At 37.1% G+C, this 27,487-nt stretch overlaps 1 protein-coding gene across 2 annotated transcripts in view; it reads right to left on the bottom strand.

Annotated features, from left to right (window-relative positions):
* Positions 1-26,964, bottom strand: part of plch1 (phospholipase C, eta 1) — a 50,614-nt gene extending 23,650 nt beyond the window's left edge. The window contains exons 1-8 of one of the 2 annotated variants that reach the window (XM_052583027.1): positions 26,796-26,964; positions 14,106-14,252; positions 10,074-10,316; positions 5,856-5,986; positions 4,779-4,949; positions 3,636-3,729; positions 1,794-1,997; positions 1,571-1,691 (exon numbers count right to left, since the gene is read on the bottom strand). In XM_052583027.1, the coding sequence (XP_052438987.1) occupies positions 1,571-1,691; positions 1,794-1,997; positions 3,636-3,729; positions 4,779-4,949; positions 5,856-5,986; positions 10,074-10,316; positions 14,106-14,252; positions 26,796-26,964 (1,280 nt within the window). Of the gene's footprint in view, positions 1-1,570; positions 1,692-1,793; positions 1,998-3,635; positions 3,730-4,778; positions 4,950-5,855; positions 7,656-10,073; positions 10,317-14,105; positions 14,253-26,795 lie in introns of those variants that run through there. The other variant, XM_052583026.1, reaches the window with a different exon arrangement.
* Positions 26,965-27,487: the final 523 nt, after the last annotated feature.

Below are 27,487 nucleotides of genomic sequence, written 5' to 3'. Positions count from 1 at the left end.
TACATTTTGCTTTTCCTGTAAATTAATCTTGTTTTAATGATGTTTAGATATTTTACCATAAAAGTGTTCTGACACATTTGGTCAATTAACCTTTTAAGTACAGATATAAACCTATTACACTTCTATATTACTGAAGACAAATATTGTATCTATCATTGAAATCTAGCAATTCAATATTTTAAAGCAGAATCTAAATAAAACAAATACATACATACATACATATATATATACATTAAATATTCATTATATATTATTATTAGTAGTAGTAGTAGTAGTAGTAGTAGTAGTAGTATTTTGTAGTATTGTTAAATCCAGACATTTACAGGTCCTTCTTCTATGAACAAACAAGACAAAAACACTCAATAAGAAAAAGATATGTTGTGAATTTGATGGCTGAATGTGATGCAAAAAAGTGTGATCTCAGAAATGTTAGTGTAAAAAAAATAAAAAAAATAATAATAATAATAATGGAGTGCTCCGTGAAAATGACAGAATTAGATTCAGACAAGGTATACCTGAATGTCAGATACCTATGAATCAGGGAAACCCTCCTCTCGCACACAAAACCACACATACACGTACACTCACCATGAAAAAATATACTCTGAAAGTGGAAAGTGGAAAGATAAAAGGATGCCCTGTAGGGCTACAGTGATGGGAATGCTGTCTCAGCAGGTGTCATGGGATTTGGTGAGTGTAATTTGCATGTGATGTGCATGTGCTAAAAGGCTCATTTGCTCCATTATGTTGAGCCATTAGCTGAAACAGGTGGCTGTTTAATGATGAAAACCATTAAAGAAACAGACAGGTAGCTTTCTAGGAGCATCCAGGCTCTAAGATCTCTTCAGTTATTACTGTACTTATCCTCATGGTGATAAACAAAACAATTTTCCACTACAAATTAAATATAATTTTCTTTGTCATGCACCTCACTGGATGCCTTGTCTGGTAATAGTAAGAGAAAACAAACATAGGGGCTGCAAGCCCATCTAAATTGTTTCTAAATTAACAGTTTAATAAAACAGAAAACAGATAGCAGACAAAGATGAACACACATGTCATTCCCTTGAGAAGATGATTACTGAAATGTGCAGTATTTTAGGGGGCACTAAGTATTTTAATTTTTTTAATTATGAAGCTGTATTGTAATGTTTAACGGAAAACTTAACTTGCTGCATATTATATATTATAGTACTATTTTTGTAAGTATTATGTAAGGCAGTATTTTTTTTTTTCTAAAATAATATTTTAAACTTTAAGAATACTGTATATACTTTTTAGGTCTAATAACTTACAATTTTTGTAGTATAATTAAACTGTCGTTATCTCGTGTGTACATCAGAGTATTGTTCCTTACTTTAAATGTAAAATTACTTAAAAACTTTTAAAAAGTGAACATAGAGTATGGTTTATTTAAATGAGCTTTAAATGGCTTTAGTATGCCCACCAGGGATAGTTTCGAAAAGCTACAAAGAAAATGATGATTGATTTCCTGACATCGACTAATGACTGATCATAAGCAACTATCATAAAAGAGAAAAGAAAGCTGAAGAGAGGAGGAAGTACGCACTCATTGTTTACAAAGGCGTATTTGTTGATGGTCTCAATGACAGATTTAAAGGTGATCTTGGAGGTCAGTGTGTAACCGTGTTGGACCATAGGCTCCCCGTCTGGACCATCCCAACAGTCCACTGTAACACAAAGCATAGTCACAAACAAGGCTCTAAAAATAATTGATTTACAACCACTGGAAAATATATATTAGACTTATATCCAGACGTGTTATCTCTTACCCTCCACACAGCGGCAGCCGGCCTGCAGGACCCAAGCATACATGTCCGTCTTTGAGTTGGACAGCAGTTGATCTCCAGTCAGGTAGGTGTTGTGGGAAGAGGCTATGTAATAGTTACACAGAGGCTGATCCATGTCTTGATTGACCTCGTTGTGCTGAGGGTTGAACACATCACAGACTGGGCTCCGCATGTAGTTGGTGAACCCTAGATAGTGAAAGCAAGCCCAAAACAGCTGTATATTTCTTTGCTTATTTGAGCCGTATATAATATGGTGCTACAGAATCAAAAACAAGCCAAAAACAAAACATGAAACATGTTTTCCAAAATCTTAAAATTTAGGCAAATGACTAATAATAATGCACTGCTAAAATATCAGTTGTTACAACCTTGCACAATCAACTCAATCAAAGACAAAAGGGGTGATGGCAAAATCACAGAGTGCAACAACTGGAGAGATCATTCCAGTGAATTTTAAAAGCCTAAATGTCTTGTTGTCTTTCGAAAATGCAGTTTTTAGACAAAAAGAGCTGTGTGCGAGTGGTATGCAGCAGATGTGTGCTGAATAAATTAGTTTCAGCTTGACAAGCCACTAATGGAAAACAAGTCACTAAGAAACACATCATACATTCAATTATGGAAGCGACACACACACACATAAAAATAAAAAATAAAACACTATGGCAAATTTGCAGTAAATACCATGTATAAAAAGGACAGTTATATAGGACATGTTTACGTTTGGTATTTAGGTATGTTTTCGACAATCCAATCATGTGGACGATACTTAATAAAGGTGTCAATGGAATCTGAAATGTTTTGGGATTGTTCACTTCTGGCCACTTCCAGAGGTAGTCGAAAATGCATTTAGATGCAATTAAAGATTGCCTGCTCTCTGCCCACTGAACTAATTCTTAAACAGATGGGATTTAATCTGCAAGCTTAAATCATAAGTTTGGTGTGAAGATGAAAACGTAAAAAGCACAATGTTCTTCGACTGGTCCTGACTCTAGCACAAAGTTCTAGTTCTAGTAATGTCTCCCTCGTCTACTTGTGATCTGACTGACCAAAACACAGACAGACAGAAAGATAGACAGATATATAGATAGATGATAGTCCATAGTCTGCTCTGACCAGAGGATTATTAAGGGCTCACTCACAGCAGGCAGGATCAATCAGTTCCACCAGCTTTGCTCTAACAGGAAGCCAAGCTGAACTGAGCCCCTGTGTCTTATTTAGCTTAGGAGAAAATGGGGTGGCCAGTGCTTCACTGTCAGTGGACAGTGCTCATGGACCCAATCAATAAAGCCCCAAAAAGATCAGATGAAGTTACACGACACACACACACACATACAGACAGGAACTTTAAGATCCAGAAGAACAGCCTGTTCTGTTCTGAGATTAGTTTGGACCTTAAAGGAACAGTTGACCCCAAAAATGTTTATGTTGTCATCGTTTTACTAAGTTTTACAGTTGTTGAAAAAATAATATCCATCAACCATCAACTGTTTGATTATCAGCATTCTTCAAAATATCTTATTTTATGTTCAGCATAAGAAAGAAACTCAGGTTTGGACCGACATGAGGGGGAGTAAATGATGACAATTTTCTTTTTTTTTGGGTGGCGGGGGGTTGGGGGGGGGAACTATCCCTTTAATGTTTGGTAACAGCATAATTAGATACATTATTATTTATTTATTTTTTATTTTATTTATTTTTACACACATGATCAGGAATACAGTAGTTTGAGTCTAGTTATTCAGACATTCTGTGAGGTTTTCTTCAATAAATATAGGAAAACAGGGAGGAAAATAAAAGCTGAGTGTGGCCAAACAAAGTCCTCACCTTCAATTCCAAGAACTCCATTCTGCTTGTTCTCCTCAGAGACTTCAAACTTATTGATTATGTCCAGACAGTACTCAGGGGTCACATTGGACATCTGTGAAGAAGCAGAAAAGAAATGAAAAGAGAGGGTCAACCTCATGTCACTCTTCCAGATAGGATCCATAGCATGCCAATCAGTTGGTCTCTAAGGGTCACCTCCTTTTAAAGTAAGATCACAAAAAATCCTCCAAACGGCCTTTCTGTCACTAAATGACTTCATCCTTCTGTTTTGTCTGCACTCTTTCCCTTTTTTCACAACTTCCCCTAGGGCTTCACTGCCCGTGCGTGGGCAGAGAGAGGGAGCAGGGGCACAGAGAGGCTTTTTTAGCATCACACTGGGGTTGTTCATAGCCTCAGCTGGAAAGCCATTATAATAGCAGATAGAGAGGCAGAGCCTTTCACTTTCTGAATCTTAAAGAATGCCCAGGAGCTGGAATATTGAGCTGGAATAGGGAAAGAAGTACAATAAAGGGTGTAACACAAAAGAAATACAGAAAACAGAGTAAAACAATATATTGTTTATATATACACACATACTCATAGTAAATTTAGAATGTGTTATTAACATTAGTTCTGTATTACTTGTATGGGTTTTTAATGTAAGAACCAATAGGAGGAACTTATGCCATACTAAAGCCTATCTAAGGCTTTGATGACTTAAGTGTTTTTTTTTTTTTTTTTTTTACATGCAAAATACAATTTTAACTTGATGGATAAGGACCTTAAACTCCTGTCTAATAGTGACAAGGCAACATAGTAAGACAGCACATAGTAAGATGCAATTAAGACTTTGTAAAGGAAAAGGAAAGATCTAAAAGCCTGACATCAGAAGGGGTTAAAAAACATCAGTCAGGACAGTGCTTATGGGATTTACATTTAAAACACTATTTTAAAAAGCTTATGCAATAATCATGTACGTTCATAAAAACATGAAAATATCATAAAAAGACATGGTCACTGGAACATGTCTAGCCTACTGGAATTTTAACATAGATACAAGTTTCCATTTCAGATGAGAATGACACAAATATGGTAAATGAGAAGAGACACAACATCGAATGTGAGAGGTCACAGGTTTTGATCAGGGACAGATGTTACACTGACCTTTTGCTCGACACGCAGAAAGTTGCCAAGTTCCTCTGCGGTCAGGTGATCCTTCTTCTCACTGAAACACATGAGCAGTAGATAGAGGTCTCGTCTTAATGACATCATCTTATAGAAGACAGTGAACTCCTCAAACGTCAGTGTGCCCTGCTGGTCATCCGTGTCTGCTTCCTGTGAACACATGCAGAGAAAGAGCAAATATACATAATGCCTTTACTATCATTGTGCATAAAAGGAAGATTGCATTAACACATCAAATAATAAATTGTCTCTTCATGCCTGTTCTATGACAATAGAGTATAAACTGACCTTTTTGAATAACAGTCTAAGTAAAAATTCGTAATTTTTTTATCCGTATTATCCTCCCTTTTTGCACAATTCTCCCTCTCTGTTTTACTTTTAAAAGTACTAACGCTCAGTATTAGCTCAAATTCATTGTCTTGCAAGTTAACTAATGCAAAAACAGAGATACGACCTTAATCATAAGGTGCTATATAGAACACAATGGTGTTAGCACAGCTCCACTGAACAAATAGTACAAAGCAAACAATGTGATATTTAAAATTATAATTTGTACCTTGCCTTGAGGGAACAGCCTGAGCCTGATTAAATCACGCTTTCTACAAAGCAATACAAATACTGACTGAATTTCATGAGACTTAGATACCATTTATATTTAAAGGACAGTTCACACCCAAAGATTCTCTCATCATCAACTCATGCCTTTCTTTTCTTAAATGAACATAAACAAATACATTTAGAAAAATCTTTGTAAGTTTACATAATGCAAGTGAATAGGTTCCCAAATAGCGAAGCTACAAAAAGCTACATCATTACAGTAATCCATACAACTATACCAGCATAGGAATCAATGTCTTCTGAAGGGAAACAAGAGGAGTGTGCAAGAAAAATACTAATTTTGGACTTTATTTATATCAACATAAGCTCACTTTCATGTGAGCTTCGGATTGTGTTCATATGGACTCGCAGAGACTGATTATATTACTAAAAATCTTAATTTGCATTTCACATTTGATGACTTAATGAAAACTTTTCATTCCAGTCTTCCCCACATACCTGGAACATCTGTTTGACTTTTCTGCGAGGCAAGTTGACGTTCAACTTGTGTAAAAGCTGGTAGATCTCTTCAATATTCAGAAGACCATCTCCATTCTTATCAGCCTCCTCGAAGGTCTGCTTCATCCACTTACAGCAAGGTTAAGAGAAAAGACCACCAGAGAAAAAGCTGGACGATGAAGCCTAAGAATAAAGTTACACTGACATGTATCTTGATCAAACGCTTTTCAGGATGGCAACTCTTGTTTAAACAGCAATGGCTCATCGAAAAATGAAAATTGTGTATGCTTCTAATTTCTGGTCTGTCTCTTCAAAACAAACCTGATTAGGAACACTATTATCGGTATTACTTTTCTGGCTGTGCACATCAGGAGTGGATGAGCTCATCCTTCTCTCTTCTCAGAGCTGTAACACAATTAGCTCTAATGCACAACTGAGAGAATCCCATAGCTGACAAACACACAGTACAGACACACAATTTTTATTATGCAAGTGCGCACTCATTGATTTTTCATGAAAAATAAAAAAATAAAAAAATACAGCCACACTGAGAGTTAAAATAATTATTAAAGCTCTGTTTTAATGCATCAGCCCATCTGTTGAGTACAATTGGACTGCTTTATTTGACTCGTAAGGTGTAAAGGTCCTGAGTTATGAGATGTTGAAAACAAAGACCTGGATCTCAATCCGCTTAGAGGGCAAATGAATGATGTGCAAGACATTTTTTGTGTGGATAATAAGTTTCTTTATGTAATACTGTATGTAATTATGATAAATTTGCTAGGGTATTTGCAAATATGTGTGCATATGGGTGTGGAGGAATATTTTTTTGTAGTGACAAGGTGTCCTGAAATAGATAATCTATACTGTGGAGGAAGAGATGTCTTGTTTTATGAAGTATGACAGTTGGCAGAGAGCCTTGATGGATGTAATTACAGGCAGGAGAGAGGCAGTGCTTCTGTGACTGAAAGGAAAACATTGAGAGGCTACTTGGAAGGGTCTGCAGACAAGGGACAGTGTTTGAAAGTCATCCAAATATAGCAGTCGATTCAGGTAACAGCGGCACAGTTAGGAGGCTAATCAGAGGGGCATTAACATTTAACCAAAGCTGTACGAAGCAGAATATCTATTTTATATTACATGCCATTTAATGTTAATCCATTTTCTTTGATCTGTTAAGCATGTCTTGTACAGTGGGTGTGAGTTGGGGAAGTTTGTATGTCTGTGTTCCTGACTGTGGGGTTGGGAATCGTTAGAAATTTGCCGGTTCCGGTTCTGGTTCCACCTAACGGTTCTGTTTCCGAATCTGGTTCCATTAAAATCAATAAACAACTATTAAATGATAAAAGTGATGAGGAAAAATTTACAATATGCAACTACTCAATGCTCAATACTGTTTATTTCTTAGTGTCAACTTAAAAGTAGCTAATGTCAAAATTCAACATATGTTAACGTATACAAATTTTCAGGTTCTGATTGTGGTTCCATTTGAATGAGCTGCTATTATGTTGTTGTTTTTTTTCTATTTTACCTTCACTGAATGTAGAGTGTGGCTGGAAGGTAGTAAGTAATGTTGAGTAATGCTAGTCCATCAATCAGCATGTGCTTCGAAGTTGATGTTTTTTTTTACGCTATCAATAACATTTTGCTTTTCGAGCAGGAATAAGCTGGTTGGCCAAATAGTCCCCTGAGGGCTGAGACACTTGTTCATTTCCTTAAATTAATGAACTATAAACTTGGTGGTTATACTTATAGCCATGTATACACACTCTCCATAAAGCCCCTATTTTACAAATAATAATGCAGTCAGGAGATGCTGTGACGCAATGAGTGGTTTTCTATCACTTTATCGCTCATGAAATAACCTGTACACTAAATAATCTATCCCTCATACTTACATATCAATTGCAGTCTATTTATTTAGTGGTCCAAGTTGAAGTCAGTTTGTATATTAAATACAATATGGGACAAATATAATGTAATTTAGTGGTGGCAGGTGCTGCACACCCCTGGTGCATACAGTCAGACACAATGACGTGCACAGTTATCAAAGGTGCGAGTGCGCGTACGGTCGTAGGAAACGTGTTCGGGAGTTAAAGACACTATGTACTTGGCGACTGTGGAGTGCGCATCATTGGAAACAATGTGCTCAGAAATTAAAAAGGCAGGACGCCATTTCTGTTATTCAGTTTGTGACATCCTTTACAGGAAACGCTGAATCATCAGAACACCGGTGCAAGGCTGCTCACAGCACTTGGTCATGTGTCACACCAGAACCATCACGGTTCTGGTTCTTTTCAAAGAAAAGGTCCTCGGTTCCCAACCCTAACTGTGTGTGATAGAAATATTATTATTATACAGGTTTGCAGCACAAAATAAATGTGGAAAGATGTTTATAACAAAATAATGGCACATATTAAATGTCCTTATGAGCTATACACTAACACACAAGGAGGTCATATTCACAAACAAATGAAACCTTTTCATTCTTCGTAATTAACCAGAAGCATTCAGAGCAACTGACTTTTCACTTAAAAAAGAAGTGTTTGTCTTATAGTCTGCCATGTTTTGCATCATCCTCAGTCTGAAGACACTTCAAAGTCTTAAAAGACTTTAGGCTGCTCTCTTCTGCTTGTCTGGTTCTCGATGGTTATGTTTTGAAAAGGAAGGGCACTGGAATCAGTGTCTCTTTATGCACAACAATAAAACGGGTCACAGTTGAACTGGCGTCTAGATTGAAAGTGAAATTACCAATGGCCATATGCTGTGTTTCTACTGTTATGGCAGATTATAATGACTTCCTCCTGATGACTCAAGCCTCTTTAATGAGAATAACAGACATAAACATAAGGGAGGAGAGGATGAGCAGCTCAGGCTTTTTATCTCCTTTTCCTCTAAGGCCGGTCCTTTCATGTGAGGCTGTGCTTCTGTAAGAACTCCCTGCGGAGGAAGACTCCCTGAAGCAGTGAACTGCTCATAGGTAGACTGACTCAAAGAGCTCATGCTATCTCCCTCTTTATACATCAGTCTAAATCAATAAGTCAAAATCGATCACAAATCCTTCCTTCCCTCTTTGCCTCCATCTATTTATCCAATGATGTATGCGACTCCTCCTCAATCCCCCCTACAGTGTGTTCTGTTCTTTTGATTTCTAAATGTAAAAAGCTGTTATTTTACAAACAACAAAGCCAGTGGAAAAACAGTAGTCTGTACAAATGGCCACATGATAGTTTAGTTTGAGGAACAGAGTGAAAATTAATAATAGTATTTGAGATGAGTGGGGCGGGGCCGAGAGACATGGGAACAGGAGCTAGGCCGGTGGAGTGTTTGGAAATGAGCGACACCTGCTCGACCCACCAGTCTCGAGTCCCACGGAGGAGATGGAGGGATATAAAACCGGAGCGACGACAGTAACGGACGAGAGAGGACCATGCCTGGGTTTTAGTTGTGTTTGGTTTTTATTTGTGCGCGTCAGTCGTCCGTGAGGGGCTGACGCGCTGTTTTGTGTTTATTTTGATTATTAAAATGTAATTTGATAGTCCGCCGGTTCCCGCCTCCTTCTTCCCGATGATTATGAAGTTTGTATGTTGTTACAGTATTAATAAACATACTTATATACTGTAGATAGGAGCGCAAGACACTTTACATGGCAAAATTTGTAAATAAATAAATGTTAGAAGTTCTTGTTTTATCTGATTGTATATTTATTGCTTGGATAATTGCTTTAAAGAAATTAAGACTTATTTTAACATTGATAATAATAAGAAATGTTTCTTTACAACATAGTCTCATTCATAGTCACAGTCTCACATGTTCTTCTTGAGCACCAGATCGGCACGTTTGTGTGATTTCTAAAGAATAATGTGTTAAAAATTCACTGCCAGCACACGTATAATTTACATTTTAAAATATATTCAAATGTTTTACATTTTAATAATATTTCGCAATATTGCTGTTTTTACTGCATTTGTGATCAAATAAATGCAGTCTTTGGTCAGCACAAGAAACTTCTTCCAAAAGCATTAAAAACTCTTACTGGCCTCTAAGTAAATGCAAGATTTTATAAATAAATAGCAAATATGCATTTTTTGCATGAAAAAGAGCAGTGTGAACATTTCTCAAAACATCTCTTTTTTTGTGCTCCCCAGAAGAAACCACTGAAGATGAGTAAATGATTACTGTAATAATCTATCCATCCATCTTGCGGTAAAGGATATTGGTCATGTGTGCGCTGTCGCTTAGCTAGCGAATCTTCATCACTGATACCTGCCATCAGATATCGGAGTCCGGTCACCCATGTCCTCGCTTCCTCTGAATTAGAGGTGACCAAGTCCAGGGATTCCATGTGATTGCCATGGTAAATAGTGAAACAGCAACTCGGATCAAAGTTCCCTTCTGCATGGCGATGGAAAATGTCTGACTGATGACCTTCTGTGACCTTGTAGAGTGAGTCGATGGTGACTGGAAGGGAGAGAGAAAAGAGAACATGATCTTTGAACCCCTAAAACTATGAGCCACTAGCTATGGATGACCAACACGAAGAGATACATTCATTAGCAAAAGCCTTGCCAGCAGCGGTCAGACCCAAATTACTCCACTACAATAAAAGATTTCCTTGGGTGAAGAGTTCAGTTTAAAATGAAATGAATAGAAACTGAAGTGTAAATGGTGTGTTAATGATACTTATCTGATTCTGTAACTGAATGAACAATTATTTGGAGTAGCACCATCTGACAGTTATCACCTCTACTTCCCCATCTTCCTTATGTTTGTCTCTCTTTTCACTTTTAAAGCACAGAAGCATAACAATATGTAATTAGATTTCAGCACTGTTTCCTCCCTTATGCCTTTTGCTCTCTGTTGCTCTTGTTATCCATCACTCTTTCTTTGGTTTCCCATAAGGGAACCTAGGCTTTACTGTTAATGTTGATTTACATGAAAGCACAATTCTTGACAGCCTCTGCAGGCACTGTGTGCTTTCTGTCCACTTTAGTCTTATCAACATCTAAACCCAAACCAGCCTCTGAATCTTTCAGCAATCCCCTTTCAAAGGGAATTTTTTTTATTATTATTATTATTAATTCTTTTACACAACCTCATGTCATTTCAAACTAGTATGCTGTTATCATTTCGATGAAAAACAAAACTCTTGACATACAATGACAGTTCATAGTGGCCACAGCTGCCAAACTCCAAAAGTAAACAAATAACTAAAATTAGGAAAGAAAGAAAGAAAGAAAGAAAGAAAGAAAGAAAGAAAGAAAGAAAGAAAGAAAGAAAGAAAGAAAGAAAGAAAGAAAGAAAGAAAGAAAGAAAAGAAAAGAAAAGAAAAGAAAAGCAAAGCAAAGCAAAGCAAAGCTAAGCACCATTAAAGTTTCATACAACAACTTGCCTATCTTTATTCCAAGTCTTCTGAAAATATAGCTCTGTGTTAAGGGGGTCGCACACCGGACGAGAAGCGCATTGCTGCGTCACATCATGCCACGTCTTTAAAATTTGAACACATTATTCTCTATGAGTGTATGCACACTATAAATTCCTGCCGCGCCATAAACGTTGAGGAAGATAGCGTTTGTAATCGTTTTTTTCAGGTAAGAATATCTAATTTTCGATCTGAGGTAAAACGTTCAGTGACAGTCCTTAGAAATATTAAGAAATAAGCATAGGCCTACCTATAAAAAAATATGTAGCTTCTTTGTTTTTTATTGAGCAAAGAAAACAGTATTAGTAGCTACAGCATAAGAAATGTTGAAATTGCTTATAATAATACAAAACAATACTAATAATTGATGAATAGCAATCTAGAATTCTAATGATAATCTAGACTAGCCTAAACTATAACACATATTCTTTTAATCCATTAACGTTGAAAACTCTGCTATTATCAATTAAAATAACATATTTAAAATAATAATAATAAATGAATTAAAACTCATTCATCTTGCTGCCCAGAACATGATTTGATATTGAGCTTTTGTGTTCCACTGAAAAAAGGTTTAGAATAACATGAGCAGAACATAAAATACAGAATTTGTCATTTCTGAGGCAGCTACTCCTTGAATGCAGATCTTTAACACTTCCTGTTATGATGATAATCTTATCAAACAGCCCCGCATGTGTTCTGGAAAGCAAAGTTACATCAAAGCAGTTGATTCCAGCACTGATCCCTGAACCTGACAATGAGCTGGGCACAATCTGTCTTTTTTTAATTATGCAAATGGACTAACAAAGAGCTTATCTTATGAAGGCAGTTCACAAACATGGCAGCGGCAAAACAGAGAGAAGGTGAGGAGAAAGGGGTGAAATGGAGGGGACAATAGCTCTTGGGTTTTTTTTTAACCGTACAGTGTAATAATCCACCCATCTGGGCTACGTCGGATCAGCTCCGGTAACAAAAGCCTAAAGTGAACATGGAGAGGAGTAAACAGGAATTATTTCCAGTACACTAACAGCTCATCCAGGAAAAAAAGGAGCGCTTATGCAGAATTCATTTCACCCAAACAAACGAAGTGGAGTGCAGACACAGATGGTGAGAGAGCGGTGTGTTTCTGGAAGCCCCTGGCCTGTGATTCATACACAGCCATTATGTAAGCGAGGAGAGCAGTGCTCAACATATCAAAATCTACATGGGTTTCTTTGATAGAGAAGCAGAGGAGAGAAAGTATTACACAGGGACTAAAAGAGGGAGAGGAAAACAGAAAAGGAGAGCCAGCGAACAAGAAAAAGACATCAAGAAAGTGACAGCGAGAAAGAGATCAGTATACAACAGAACATTGAAAGCAGATTGTTTCTCACTCTGATTTGTCACTAGCTATGTTTCCATCAACAGTGAATTTAATACAAATAAAATAAAAAATACAGTCCTGTTCCTCATGTACATACTATTATATGTACTTATTATAGTAATTACAATAACTATGTAATAACTAGGTACTAACCCTGAACCTACCCCTAAACCTAATCCTACCCCATGTAGTTACCTTGTATTACCAGAACTTTCTTAGATAAATACACTGTAAGTACACTTTAAGTACATGTAAGTACACATACTGTAAAATAAAGTGCAACCAAAATCTGAATATCAATATATAAAATATCTGCAAGTATTCCATGTTTTCAAGAGGACAAAATACCAGTGGAAACTATAGCAAAATAGGAAAGTATTTTGGGGCAGAGTAACTGATGCTCAAATACAAAATGTATTTCGTAAATGTGTTTGCATTGCATTTTATTTTATGCACATATTATTTGCATCTTGTTTCATAAAGCATTGTTGTGCAATATTCAGAAATAAAAATAATTCTGCTATTCTGTGGCGCACCTGCAATTTTATTCCAATGATTGCCATTTAAATTCTATAACTGACTTTTGTTCTTTAAAAAATGTGCTAGCTTCCTTTTATTATTTCACTCCATTTTCCTTCTCCACTTAATTTTTCCTCATATAAGATCATTTTAACTGAAATAAATGTTGTTAATTTAATGTATGTTAATTTATTAGCTGTCTGTCAGCAAATAAAATTCTTGATCACACTGTTAAGGTTTATTTTCAGATGACTGCTAATCACAGTGATTAAAATTTAAAAACTATTAATTATGGAATAGCTTTCTCACAGCTATGGTGAGATAAATGCACGAAGAAGATGATGAATGCAAATAGTCTTTAAACCTTTCACAGGTCAGTATATTCTAGTTTTTTTTTTTTTTAGGTGACCGTTATTTTAGAATGTATAGCCTTATTGTTTGTTTGTATCTATACCTGGTGATGGGTGCTGCCATATTTGTATTTATTTATTTATTTTGTGCTGGATCTGAGCTTTGGGATTTACAACACATAAATTCATCCTCTCCTCCCAAAATACATTAAAGTAAGTCTCCTGTAAACTGGGAAAAGAGCAGAATAAACTTTATAGTTATCAACCCAAACTGTATATGCTACAATAAAAAATGTTGTCAGATTATAGCCTATAGCCTACTAGCTATTAACAAGGACCATTATTGCTGCTTCCTTAGACATCAGCATGCATTTTAAAAACTATAAATGTATGGTTTTGCTAATACTTATGTACATTTAAATGTGTAAATGTATATTTACCTAAAATAAGCATTATATGGTTGAAAACACTGAATAGTTGCGCAAAAGCAGATTTGAATTTAGAAGTCGACTGCATCATCATTTCCATGTATTAAACAAAATCTTTCAGCTGTGTACATTCTTATGTTTCCATACTTTTTTGTGTGTTTGACTTACTCTTGGCTTTCTCACTCTTGCGGGACGGTCTCCAGCGGATGCAGGAACGGTGTTCATCCAAATAGAAGAGCCGGACCAGACCTTTAGAACCGTTCTTCAGCTTCACCATCTGAGTCCCCGACTGCATCACACTCATGCATCGCTCAACTGCCAGTACAAAAAAAAACACACACATACACATTGAGTGGGCTGATGCACACTTAAACAGCGAGGTGAAAATGTAAAACGGCATAAAAATGGATTCTATCACTACAAATAAGTACGAGTTGATGGAGGGAGGTTATAAATTGGCTGATATCAGCACTAAAGATATTTTTAGAAAGTGTGACGATGGGCGTCATTTTAATTGTGACACATGTAGAGCACATTGAGTGGTAGGATATGACAAAATTAGACAAATGGCAGGGTTTGCTCAAATACAACCAAGGCAAAGAAAAGAAGAGCTTGAAGAAGGTTCAGGAACCCTGCTGAAAACTCTGTGAGAAGTCCAACAAAAGCTGAAATGATGCAACACAGCAGAGGTTGTCTGCAACCCAGCTTATCTTCTTGACTGAGTGAGATGGCAACTCCCTGTCCTAATGGGCCACAGGGACCAATCGGCTGACAGATCTGAAGGTCTCTAAATAAAACTTCTGCCTCGGCTGAGGCTGGCTTGCTGCAAATCAGAGCTGCAAAGACAAGAGCGAGAGGAAAACATGTGCATGTGTGTATGCAGCATGGTTGCTTCTCCTTCAAAATCACTCTACACCATGACACCAGTGTGCTTCAGCTCATCTCCTCCATCAGAGGGCTAACAATAAGGGCATACAAAGACTGAACACTCTCCCTTCAAACCTGCTACTACAACATTTGCAATACTGACAAGCAGTACTTTATGCTGTCAGTTAAGTTCAGGGTGAAGTCACCAAGAAGAATCAAAAATGTGAAATCGAGCAGATAATAGTTTTGTATGTGAGGAGTATGTATGTTCTCCATCTGACACGATCGAAGAGGGATGGCCTGAGGGGGTGGTAGGAAGAACAAGCTCTTGGATGGTATAAAGTGAGGGTGGAATGTGACTGACAATGATTTATACAGGAGAAAAATGAAATTGATATACGGTATCCAAACAAAGAACAACACAATTGTTCAGAAAACACAAAATAAAAATAAAAAATATATACATGACCAATGCTTCCATGTAAAATGACTAAGGATCAGTTTTACTAAACAAAGCAAATTAGCACGATACCGCAATTGCAAAACACCACAGATGAGGGGAAATTTCTGCAGGTGATTTACAGACAACACACACATTAAAGAACACAAATATAATGACCTACAATCTACCAAGAGCAGCACAAATTACTGCCTTTTGGGGGTGTTAAATGATTGTGCAAAATACCCTTAAATGCATCTGACAAGGAAACACATACAAATGCGGTCCCATTTTATTTTAAGGTCCAATTCCTGCTATTAACTAACAATTTACTATGACTTTTGCCTCAGATAACTCCTAATTTACTGCTTATTATTAGTTTATAAGGTAGTTGTTAAGTTCAGGGTATTGGGTAGGATTATGGATGTCATGCATTATATGTACTTTATTAGCACTAATAAACAGCCAATATGTTAATAATAGGCATGCTAATAAGCAACTAGTTATTAGTGAGAATTGGACCCTATACCGAAGTGTTACCTGCATCTTTACTAAATCCTGACAGTACTATTTTAACATCATAAGACAGTTTGTGGTGACGCAGACGTTTAGTTAATCTGGCCCTACGTATTAATAATAGCGTTTTCCCTCTTTTACACACACACACACACACAAACAAAGTGAAAAAGAAAAAGAAAATATGTCATCATTTTTTTTTCACAAAACTGATTTCCTTTCTTTTGTGGAAAAGTCAAGGACATTAACTTAACTGACCCTTCGCAAAAAATCTAGTAGTTACTGTTGCTATTTCTGAGAGTAGAGTAAGAATTTACTTAAAGCAACATCAGAACACTTTTTATTTCAACCGTGGAAAGACATCAATATTTTTCAAGTTTAAGTCCACGGAAGTTAATCTACTGAGGTTAATTTACAGACAAAATGGCAGTTTTGGCTTTAAGATTTGGTCAGACGGTCAAATGTTCAATGGTCAAATTGAATGACGAATGAAGTGGATGTTATATGTGCTCAGTGTTGTTGTTAGCTAAAATAAAAACTATTAAGAATTGTTTTTGTTAATTGAAATAAGTCTGAAAATGTATATACTAAAAATTATATATAAAAATTTGATTAAATTTATTTGAATAATACCCCAGTACTTTGGTAACATTCCCATCTATTTCAGTTCTTGTCGAACACGCTTGTAGACAGCAGTACTGGGAATGATATAGATCAACTTGAGCAGGGTTTAACATAATGGACAGGACAACTGAAAAGGATTTGAAAACTAATCTCACTCTCAGAAAGCAATGTCATCGGGATGAAGATGCACACACATATTAACAGCTGAAACACGCTTCTCTGCTATAGATGATTAGTAGAACATAAGGGACACAGGCTCGGATGCTTTGTGCCAATTCACTGTTGATGATGAAGTGGAATGAACAGTTCTGAAATTAATTGAGGGATAAAAAGCCTGACAATGGAGTACATTAGAGAGAGAATACACAAGAAGAAAAAACTATGCTCCAATTCCCACAGGATAAGCTGCAGGTCGCTGAGCTAAGATGCTTATGGAGAATCCATGTTAGATACGGGTCTCCGGGTAAAAACAGTGATTCTGACCCAGATTATAGAGGCCAGACATTGAAAGATCATGTTGTACATTTATCTAAATCTACAAAGAATCCTCTCTAACTTCTATCCCTTCCACCGACTCATCTATTCATCCAAAATGAGAGCATAAGAGAGGCAGCATCCTCTTCCGGTCCCGACCAAAACTCCAGCCCAATTTCACTATCAGCACTTCACAGACTGGGACGCAATCCACAATCCAATTAGATTTGAAATGACCATGAAAGACAATGCTTTCTATTCCCCATCTGAAACACCCTCTAACCCTCATTCGTTTCCTTTCTCACCATCTACAAACGCTGATGTTATATTGCACCAAGATTGAAGACCGGAAGTAAGTACTGTGTGGTGGACTTGTTAATATTGCCCAAAAACACTACAAATTATTAGTACTATTGCTCAGGTGTTAGAGATTGACCTTAGGTAATACATTTTGGGATGTAATATTTCCTGCACCGACTGTACGGACATTTGTGAGATGTTGATGCTGCAGAACTTGCCCTGTGAAGAGTCAATAAAGATTTCTACTTCTACCTTACACGGTTTACCTTTATTAATAGTCCTCAGACTTTGTAAATCCCACAGATTTAAACTGAAAGAAAGACTTAGTCCGTAACTTGGTGGGTGATTCTGACCATCTGCACTGGAAAAAAAAAAACTAAAAAGTGGTTTGTCTAAATTAAGTCAAAAATATTATTTAACATCAATGAACTACCCAGATTAAAAGCTTGGAGCTGGTATGCTTTTTGTTTTTGGAAAAAGCATTTAATTGATTAAAAATACTGTAAAACAGCAATGTTGTGAATTTTTTTATCAAATTTATTATATCTCCTTTTTTTCAATTTAATATACTTCCAGACTTCAGTGTCACATTTGTTAGTTCCATTAGAAATCATTTTAATATGCTGATTTAGTACTTTTGAAAACAGTTGTGATGCATTGCATAGTATCTTTGAGGAAACCATGCTATATTTTATTTTTAATTTTTTTATCAGGAATCTTTGATGTATAGAAAGTAAAAAAAAAAAAAAACAGCATTTATATTAAATAGAAATCTTTCACAAGTGCACAAGCTGACTCTCAACGTCTTTGTGTGGTGTCCTAACTAGCAGTGATAAAGCAATAATAAATAAGAAGGGCTGGTTTAAAGAGGGTGAATCTCTCTCCTTTTTCTATCTCTGAATCCTGTTTATATATATAAATAGGATTCAGAGATAGAGAAAGGAGAGAGATTCACCCTCTTTAAACAAGCCCTTCTTGTTATGAAAGATTCAGGTCACTCTCCAAAGCATATTAAGATAACTGTGACAGAATAACACGCTCTCTGGTCTTGCCTGGCATTCCAATTTTTTGTCCCTCTCTATTAGTATTATCATCTAGATACTTTTAATCCACTCTTTTGCCTTTGTGGCATCTTGTCCAGATATTTGGATCTTATTTCTGTTGTTCCACAGTTTTAGAAGTAGAAAGTATAGTAAAAACAAAGAAACTTCTTGAGAAAGACTGTCAAACAGCATCCAGTAAATCTGAATATATATTCACAGATAATAAAATAAAAGTCCATTTTCAGTCCAGAAAGTTTCTGCAAAACTTTCCCAATACTTTTCTCTCCTTCTCTCTCTGTCTCTTATAGACTTACAGTGTTCATAAAGTCACTGTCAGTGAGCGTTACTGTCGAAGAAAACTATTGATTTTCATTTTCATGAAAGCAGTGGCTCCACCTTTGCCCAGCAACATACTGTTTGTTCTTTAATAAACCCTCTCTCAGGTTCTCGCTCTCTCTCGGGGTCACACTGTTTCTCTTCCCTCCAGCTGGGTTTCAACATAAGTTTGCAGCACATGTTGCAATACAGACGTGAGCAGCAACAAAATACATTATAATCTCTGAGAGGAAGCTGCTGCCCGCAGTTGATTTTGATATTCTAGGTATTATCAAATTGCCTGAGTTTTGAGAACGTAGCGGATGTAGCAGATTATAATGTAAAAGGAGCTCATTCAAATACTGAGATGCTAAACCATTCAGGGCTTTATAAGTAATAAGCAATATTTTAAAATCTATACGATGTTTGATAGGGAGCCAGTGCAGTGTGGACAGGACCGGGCTAATATGGTCATACTTCCTGGTTCTAGTAAGAACTCTTGCTGCTGCATTTTGGACTAGCTGTAGTTTGTTTGCTAAGCATGCAGAACAACCACCCAATAGAGCATTACAATAATCTAACCTTGAGGTCATAAATACATGGATTAACATTTCTGCATTTGACATTGAGAGCATAGACCGTAATTTAGATATATTTTTGAGATGGGAAAATGCAGTTTTACAAATGCTAGAAACGTGGCTTTCTAAGGAAAGATTGCGATCAAATAGCACACCTAGGTTCCTAACTGATGATGAAGAATTGACAGAGCAACCATCAAGACTTAGACAGTGTTCTAGGTTATTACAAGCGCAGTTTTTAGGTCCTATAATTAACACCTCTGTTTTTTTTCTGAATTTAGCTGTAAGAATGACTCGTCATCCAGTTTTTTATATCGACTATGCATTCCATTCGTTTTTCAAATTGGTGGTCGTTGCAAACATGTATGGCTTGTTTTTTTTTACCTCCAACCGCCAAGCAACAGATCGCAGCACCATCTCCTCCTCTCTGCTGCACTGTTAACAAAGTCTACTCAACAGTGTTCAGCAGAGAAATGGTTCAGTGCTTAAAATATTCCCAGAAGAAATGGCCAAACGAAAAGTGGACTTTGAAAACGGGGGTTTTCAAAAATGGTGGGGGGCAGAGTATATTTTTGTTGACATTTGAGGCATTGCTTGCAGTGGTAAAGTGGCCATAATTAAAGAATATAACATAAGATGGCACTACGAGACAAAACACGAGGACAAGTACAAAGATCTCAACATACAGCAGAAGCTACAGAAGGTAGTGCCACAGCATACTTAAAGTGAAGCTGTCATGAAAGCTAGTTATATATTGGCAGAAGAAATCGCTAAATCCACCTGGCCATTTATAGGAGTGTTTTTGAAGAGCTGCATGATTAAAGTGTGTGATGTCCTGTGTCCAGACAAAAAACAAGCATTTTTATATGTTAGCTTAAGCAGAAATAATATTGCTGATCGGGTGTGTGAGCTTGCTGATAGAAAAGGGAAAAAACTTCATTGCATGCTTCTTTGCAGTGGATGAGAGCACTGACACGACTGACACTGCACAGCTGGCTGTGGAGTGTGGATTTCAGTTTATGCATTACAGAACAACTTCTGGGTATTAAGTCAACGCATGGCACAACCACAGGAAAAGACATATTTGAAGAAGTATCTAAATGTGTAAATGACATGAAACTGCCCTGGGACAAACTCATGGGACTGATGACTGACAGAGCATCTGCAAAAGAGTGGACTAGCTGGAAGGATGCAGGAGAAGATGCAGAGGGAGAATTCTACATGTGAGCTGACAGTTTATCACTGCATTATTCACCAGGAAACGCTGCGCGGTAAAGCCCTTAAGATGGAACATGTTATGAGCACTGTGACACAGACAGTTAACTTCATAAGAGCCAGAGCCTTAAATCACTGCCTATTTCAGTCCTTTCTGGAGGAAATACATTCTGAACTTGGTGAAGCACCCCCTCACACAGAAGTCGAGAAAAAGTACTCAACAGATTTTTTGAATTCTTTGGGGAAATCTGTCAGTTCATGAAAAGTATGGGAAAAGACTCCACAGTTATCCGGGATGAAAAGTGGTTGCATGAGTTTCTATACGACATAACTTAAGTATCTTACTGCACTAAACCTCCACCTTCAGGGATGAAACCGTGTAATCACAGACTTGTATGATGCAGTGAAAACTTTTTAAGCCAGCCTACACCTGTGGGAGATTCAGATGCAGAAAGGAAATTTATGTCACTTTCCTTGTTCCCAAACAATCACAAATTTTGTCTCCAATGCTGCGTACCCAAATGCGCTTTTAGCTGATAAACTGAGCACACTTCACGCTGAGTTCACACGATACTTTGCTAAGTTTGAAGCACAGAAATTTTATTTAGAACTGTCCAGTAATCCATTTGCAGGTGACATGGAAAAAGCACCTGCAAACATTCACACTGTGGGGCACGCACAATTCCCCAGCTTCATTCCCGAAACGATGTCTCAACTTCACTTACAAGCGGCTCGAATGCTCTGCATGTTTGGTACACCTTTGTGAGCAACTTTTTTCTTTGATGAAGATAAACAAAAATCCAAACAGAAGCAGTCTTACTGAACACCTCCACTCAGAGCCTCAGAACCTAACCCCCAACATTAATGAACTCGTAGCCAAGAAAAGATGCCAAACTAAATATGTTTTTGTGTGTGTGGTGTGTGTGTGTGTGATTTGTTTATAGTTTATTTATTTAATTTTCTGTGCCTTTTCCTGAAATCAAAATGCAGTTTTATTTGAAAGATTTGCACAATTTGACCAGCTTGTTTATATCTGAAATATTCTCATTTTGTGTGAATGTATTGTTTATGAAAATTGATTTGAACAGAATTATTGTATTATTTGTATTTAACTAATTTTATAAAATGTATTAAATTATTCAATTTATGTTATTGAAAAGATTTACAGGATTCTGGCTGTTCAAAAAAAGATTTCTAATTAAAACAAAAAGTCATTTTAGTCTGTTCACTACATGTAAATCTGTTTGGCCCGTGACATACACTGTGTTTTAAATTTTGGTCCCTTCTGTGATTGAATTTGGCACCCTTGACCTACACCTCATTTTTCGAATGCATCACAATTCTGGAATCGATTCTGATCTTAGTTTTTAGAAGCAGATGGAACCCTAGGCACTTAAATGCTCACGAAGAAGAGCGCTTGACTTGTGAGTCATGTAAGTGGTTAAATGTACCTGCACCTCTGCTTTTATGCTTTTATGACGCAAGATTAATGTAAACGCAGCCCACTGTGAACTCTCTTGTAAGAATAAGAAAATACACAAATTGTACAAAATGTACGAGTGAGGTCGTACGAATTTGTACGAATTAGCCATCTCATAAAATACGCATTAATTTGGCTTGAGATGGCATTGGACTGAACATGTTCATTTGTTGAAAAAAGCACAGATTAAAGCCTAATTCACACCAAGAAAGATAACTATAAAGATAATAATATTAGCGTCCACACCAGCGAACGATATCATCTGTTTATTCTAAGCGCATGTGCGTCTGCCGCTTTAAATTCTCGTATAACCCAACGAATGTGTCTATAGCTGTTGATCAGCATTTGTGTGTGCACTGTGAAGCTCCCTCTCTAGGCAGCAGACAACAAAGGCAGCTCACCAGCTTGAGATTGAGCGAATGTTAATGCAACATATAAACAAAGTATTTATCTTCCTTTGCTCTTTTGTTTAGCCTCCAACTCCTGGTGAGCGGTTTTGTAAAATGTTGACATTGTGGATCAGAACATCTCTAGGCTGCTAGCAAAACTATACTTGGATAAATAGTTGGTGGCTTTCTACAACCCACTTTAAAAAACACTCACAAGTTTTTACCTCACAGATAAAGACCAACTCAAGTGCAAACTAAAAATAGTTTTTATGTGCTTCTAACAGGTTGCCGAACAGACTTGTTTTGAAGGACCAGAGGACTGTGTGCTCTTGTTGCGGACTCATGGGATTCTGTGAACCCAAACAAATGTGATTGGAATTTTAATAAAAATGGAAACAACACAACCAAGGGGTACATCAACTTCCGCAAGGACACTCGACATCTGTGTACACCAGAGGACACGTGCTATCCACTTGACTTAGTATGAGAAAACATAACTTGCAGACCAGAGAATGGAGCGTGTGAAGGAATGCCCAGGAGGGTCAAAGGTCACAGACAAGCACATGTTCCCACTCTTTTTGTTACATTCAAGGGTCGTCAATTAGATCTCTAAATTAAGAAATCCATTTTAATGAGTGGTCAGAACTAATAAACAGTTAATGAGGGTCTCTCTCCCTCGCTCATTCCTCTCGTTCCTCTGCATCTCTCTGTTTTAGCCTCTTGTCCTCCTCTTTGGACTCTTATTATTGTTATTATCAGGAGTCTCCCCAGCTCATTTGAAACAAATTAGTCTCATGTTGAGTAAACCTTCACGGCCAATTACAGCGCTCAGCAGAGTGGGGACTCTTCACTGATCTTGAGGGAAGGAAACGTGTTCATTAGGCTGCAGAGAGAGGTGAGAGAAGGTAAGAAGGAAAGGAAGGAAAGAAGAAACACTTGAGAGAGGGATTGACAAGAGCCCCTCACTTCCAGGACGCCAGCCTCCCCTGCCACTTCAAGACATGATAATAATGCGTTAAAGAGACGATTCAACTGTACTCTGGGGCAGAACTTTGAAGTAAGTTGATGAATTTATTAAAAAGAAAAGTGAATAGTAAACAGTACCATTTATTTATTGCCTGTACATTCATTTTATTATATAGATTTTTTGGTTGCACTTTATTTTACAGTACTTGTACTTACATGTACTTATAGTGTACTTACAGTGTATTTATCTAAGAAAGCTCGGGTAATACAAGGTAACTACATGGGTTAGGGTTAGGTTTAGGGGTAGGTTCAGGGTTAGTACCTAGTTTTTACATAGTTATTGTAATTACTATAATAAGTACATAGTATGTACATGGGGAACAGGACTGTAAAATAAAGTGCTACCGATTTTTTTCTATCTTTAAAATAAATTCCTGCATGTCACACCACGGTGAATTAGTATATTAGATTAGTGAAGTGGCTTCCCTCAATAAACTCCTAATGTATTAATATTAAACATTTAATTTATTCATAGTTAGTGAGGTAGTTGTTAAGTTTAGGAATGGGGTAGGCTTAAGGGATGCAGAATATGGTCATGCAGAAAAAGGTTTAATCAAAGCTATTGGCTGGGAACTATATTTGTTCTGTGGGACAGATGGATTTTGGCAGGACTGTAGCTTAGCAGAGCATCGCAAAGCAGCCAGAGAGGAAAACAGAAGCTTAATTCAGAGGCCAGCTGAGAAAAAGGGAAAAGCTCAAGACTGGAGTGTCACTATTTTTACCTGCTTTTGACTTAGGAAAGTTAAAGCTGACAGGAGGGAGAAGAGTTAGAAAACGTAAATAAGAAAGAGAGAGTGTGTGTCGTTATAGGTATCGGAGGCATACGAGAACTAAAAGTGTTCACCAGATCAGCGGTTGAAGACGAGAGAGCAGATCAAAGCAGCGTGGTGAGAAGTACAGGGAGATATCAAACACTGAATAATTGGGTCGTAGAGGCTCAGGCTCTGTGAAGCCTAAATCACAAAGCACTGCGTGTTCAGAACCATCAGAGCAGGAACACTAAACAGAGGATGGGACATGCATTATGCAGGCAGACACCTGCGCACGGGTTCAACAAACTGATCGGTCCTTCAGATCTGGATATATATTTGCAGTTCTTCAAAAGAATGTTTCTAAAATATAGGAGTCAAACAAGTCAATAGATTCAATAATTCAGTGACAGTTTATAATTTGTATAATTATTCTTGATGATACTGCATTTCAATATTATTATTGTTGCTGTTGTTTTAAAGGAATAGTTCACCCCAAAATGTAAATTCTGTCATAAATACGAACCCTCAAGTCATTCCAAACCATACTGATTTCCTTGCAACATTTCTGTGTCTTGATCGTGATAAAATTATTTACTTATCTATGGAGCTTTCAGATTCCATCAAAAAATGTATTTGCATCTGCATCTTAATTTGAATTTCGAAGATGAACAAAGGTCTTATGGATTTGGAACGACATGAGGGTGCGTAAATAATAAAATAATTATCATTTTTGGTGAACTAACCCTTTAACACAACGAAACTGTATCATATAAGCATCAGCCATCAGTCAAGCAGCTGTCTAGATACCAGCATCAGTATCAGCTATTGAAAAACTCATAACAGTCAACCTCTAATCGTAGAGGGAGAGATCAGGTTAGATTATAACCAAAACACATATCGCCCCCTGCTCTTTCCACAAGAAGAGGATAAAAGACTCCCTCCAGAAGGCAGATCTGAGCCACAGCCAAGTCTGCGAGATGGTTTAGCAGCACTGTCATAGCGTTCACAGTGCCTCAGAGCGCTGTGAGGAAGAGGATCTGGATGGGGAACATGTCACACACACACACACACATACCAATAAAGCAGATTAAACTGTGTATGTGCTATAAATACCCAACAATATATCGGTGCAAGCTCGGTGCTGTCATTGTTCGGAGACAAATATCTGATAATAGATTTACTCCGTTCTTACGAACACTTCAATTTCATCTCATCTCATGCATCAAAATCAGACTAATTTTGCTGTTGCTTAATTAACTCCACCTCAAACAGGACCGATGAGAACAGGCACTCATGCAGGAACAAATGCAACCCTTAAAGGAACACACCAATTTATTTTTTTCATTATTATTTTCTTTTAATAGACTAATTTTCCAACTCCCCTGGAGTTAAACTGTTGAGTTTTACCATTTTCAAATCCATTCAGCTGATCTCCGGGTCTTGCGGTAGCACTTTTAGCTTAGCTTAGCATTGATCATTGAATCTGATTAGACCGTTAGCATCTCACACAAAAATGACCAAAGAGTTTCTTTATTTTTCCTATTTAAAACTTGACTCTTCTGTAGTTACATCATGTACTAAGAACGACGGAAAATGAAAAGTTGTGATTTTCTCGGCTGATATGTCCTGGAACTATACTCTCATTCCAGCGTAATAATCAAGGAACTTTGCTTTTGTACCAGGAGTGCAGCAGATGCAGTGAAATTACGCAGTGCCTAGGAAATACTCTGGTGTTTCTAAAAAGCTGTGCACCTTTTAATAGCACAGACCTTTCTCGAACTTAAAATAGCCGATATGCTGGTTTGTGTTTACATTTCCAGGAGAACGCTGCATTTCAAGCCATCTGTTCCATAAAACAGAGACTTTAACACCAGACATATTCAGTCAGGTAGTATCCCAACCTGTTTTCCGCACACACCATCGTTCTCACACCCTCTCTTGGGCTCTGAATCCCTGAGCAGATGTCTTCCACTATTTCTGAGAGGTGATAATAGGCAGGGCATCATTTTTGCTCTTTTCCAATTGACTCTCATTTCTGATGCAATGTACCAGTAAAAACACGAGCTCACAAATGTCAGTCTAATGAACATACGAGCTAATTTTAGGAGGGAGTAGGAGGTTCGTGCTTTCCGCCCAACTGACAGCTGGAAAGCCATAAAACAATAAAGAGCAATAAGACAAATTGATTTTGAGATCTGCTGCTGCATCATGTATCTCTGGCTGAGCAGTACACACATAAACACAAATACAGATAATGCTGATATTAAGCAGATTATTATATGTAATGACATATGAGTATATTATTACATGTAGTATATTATTATTATTAGTAGAAATCCAGAAACAATGTATCCCACTTTTCATAAAAGTATTAAGCAACACAACTTTTTCAGCTTTGCTAATAACAATAATTTTTACCTGAACACCAAATCAGCAGATTAGGATGATTTTAGGCTCATATGATACTGAAATAAATTATAATCATATTTACCAATATTAATGTTTAAAATAATTACTTTTTAGAAAGCATAAGAGATGTATTTTACATATATATATATATATATATATATATATATATATATATATATATATATATATATATATATATATATTATGTTCAAAAAAAAAAAATAAGTTAATGTTATAATATACAGTAGGTAAATTATATAAAAGATAATCTATTAGATGAGGGCAAAGGTAACTTAATATAAAAACAGAAGGAATTGGCATGAACAATTAAATATCCAAATAACACAAATAAATAGTAAATAAAATAAAAATCAATAATATCAGCTGATAACCAATACATTGTTCATTTATTCTTACGAGAAACATCTTACCTATGTATGCCAAACGACACTTTTGTGGCACTGCCACGCTGCCTCCAACATGGTAGAACCTACGGGCCAAAAGAGACGCCACGTTGGCCACGGCCGAGCGCTCGGATGTCATGAAGCAGGGTCCCGTGCCATAAGAGCACAAAGGTGACCGCACGAAACTGAGTGGCATCCCTGAAGAACTCTCTTTTGCTTCCTTCCCTTGAGACTGCAAACTGCAACCTCTCTTTGAGTGTCCACATCTAAAGCCCACGTCTTAACCCGGAACCCCTCACTCCACCCTCTCTTTGGTCATCTATCTCCTATTCCGCTAGCTATTCACACGGAGCCTTTGAACCTTTTGTGACAGTAGAAAGCAGTACCGAGCAGGGATTTACACGGAATAGCTAATGTATTGTTGTGGGGGAAATGTGCACGATGGTGGGGCTTTGAACAGATGTGTTTTTGTCCTAGAGGGCCAAAGTGAGCAGCATAAGTAATGGAGATGGAAGAGAAAGCAGATAATGTTAATGGTATGACATAACACGGGTACAACTGAGTGTGATCCCACAAAATCTGATGAGGCGTTTTTGTATTCAAAAGGACACGTGGAGCACAGGATGCATCAAAACCATTACAGCAAGGCATAAAGAAGCCAGTGCGGGTCAAGAAAGATGTAACTTTAAAAAGACAGATCTAAAGTGAGCTCTTTGAAA

Source organism: Carassius gibelio, chromosome B18 (assembly GCF_023724105.1).
Source record: "Carassius gibelio isolate Cgi1373 ecotype wild population from Czech Republic chromosome B18, carGib1.2-hapl.c, whole genome shotgun sequence".
In the NCBI taxonomy this organism is placed as follows: Eukaryota; Metazoa; Chordata; class Actinopteri; order Cypriniformes; family Cyprinidae; genus Carassius; species Carassius gibelio.
Note: the sequence above shows the minus strand (reverse complement) of the source record. Positions and strands in the feature narration are given on the sequence as shown.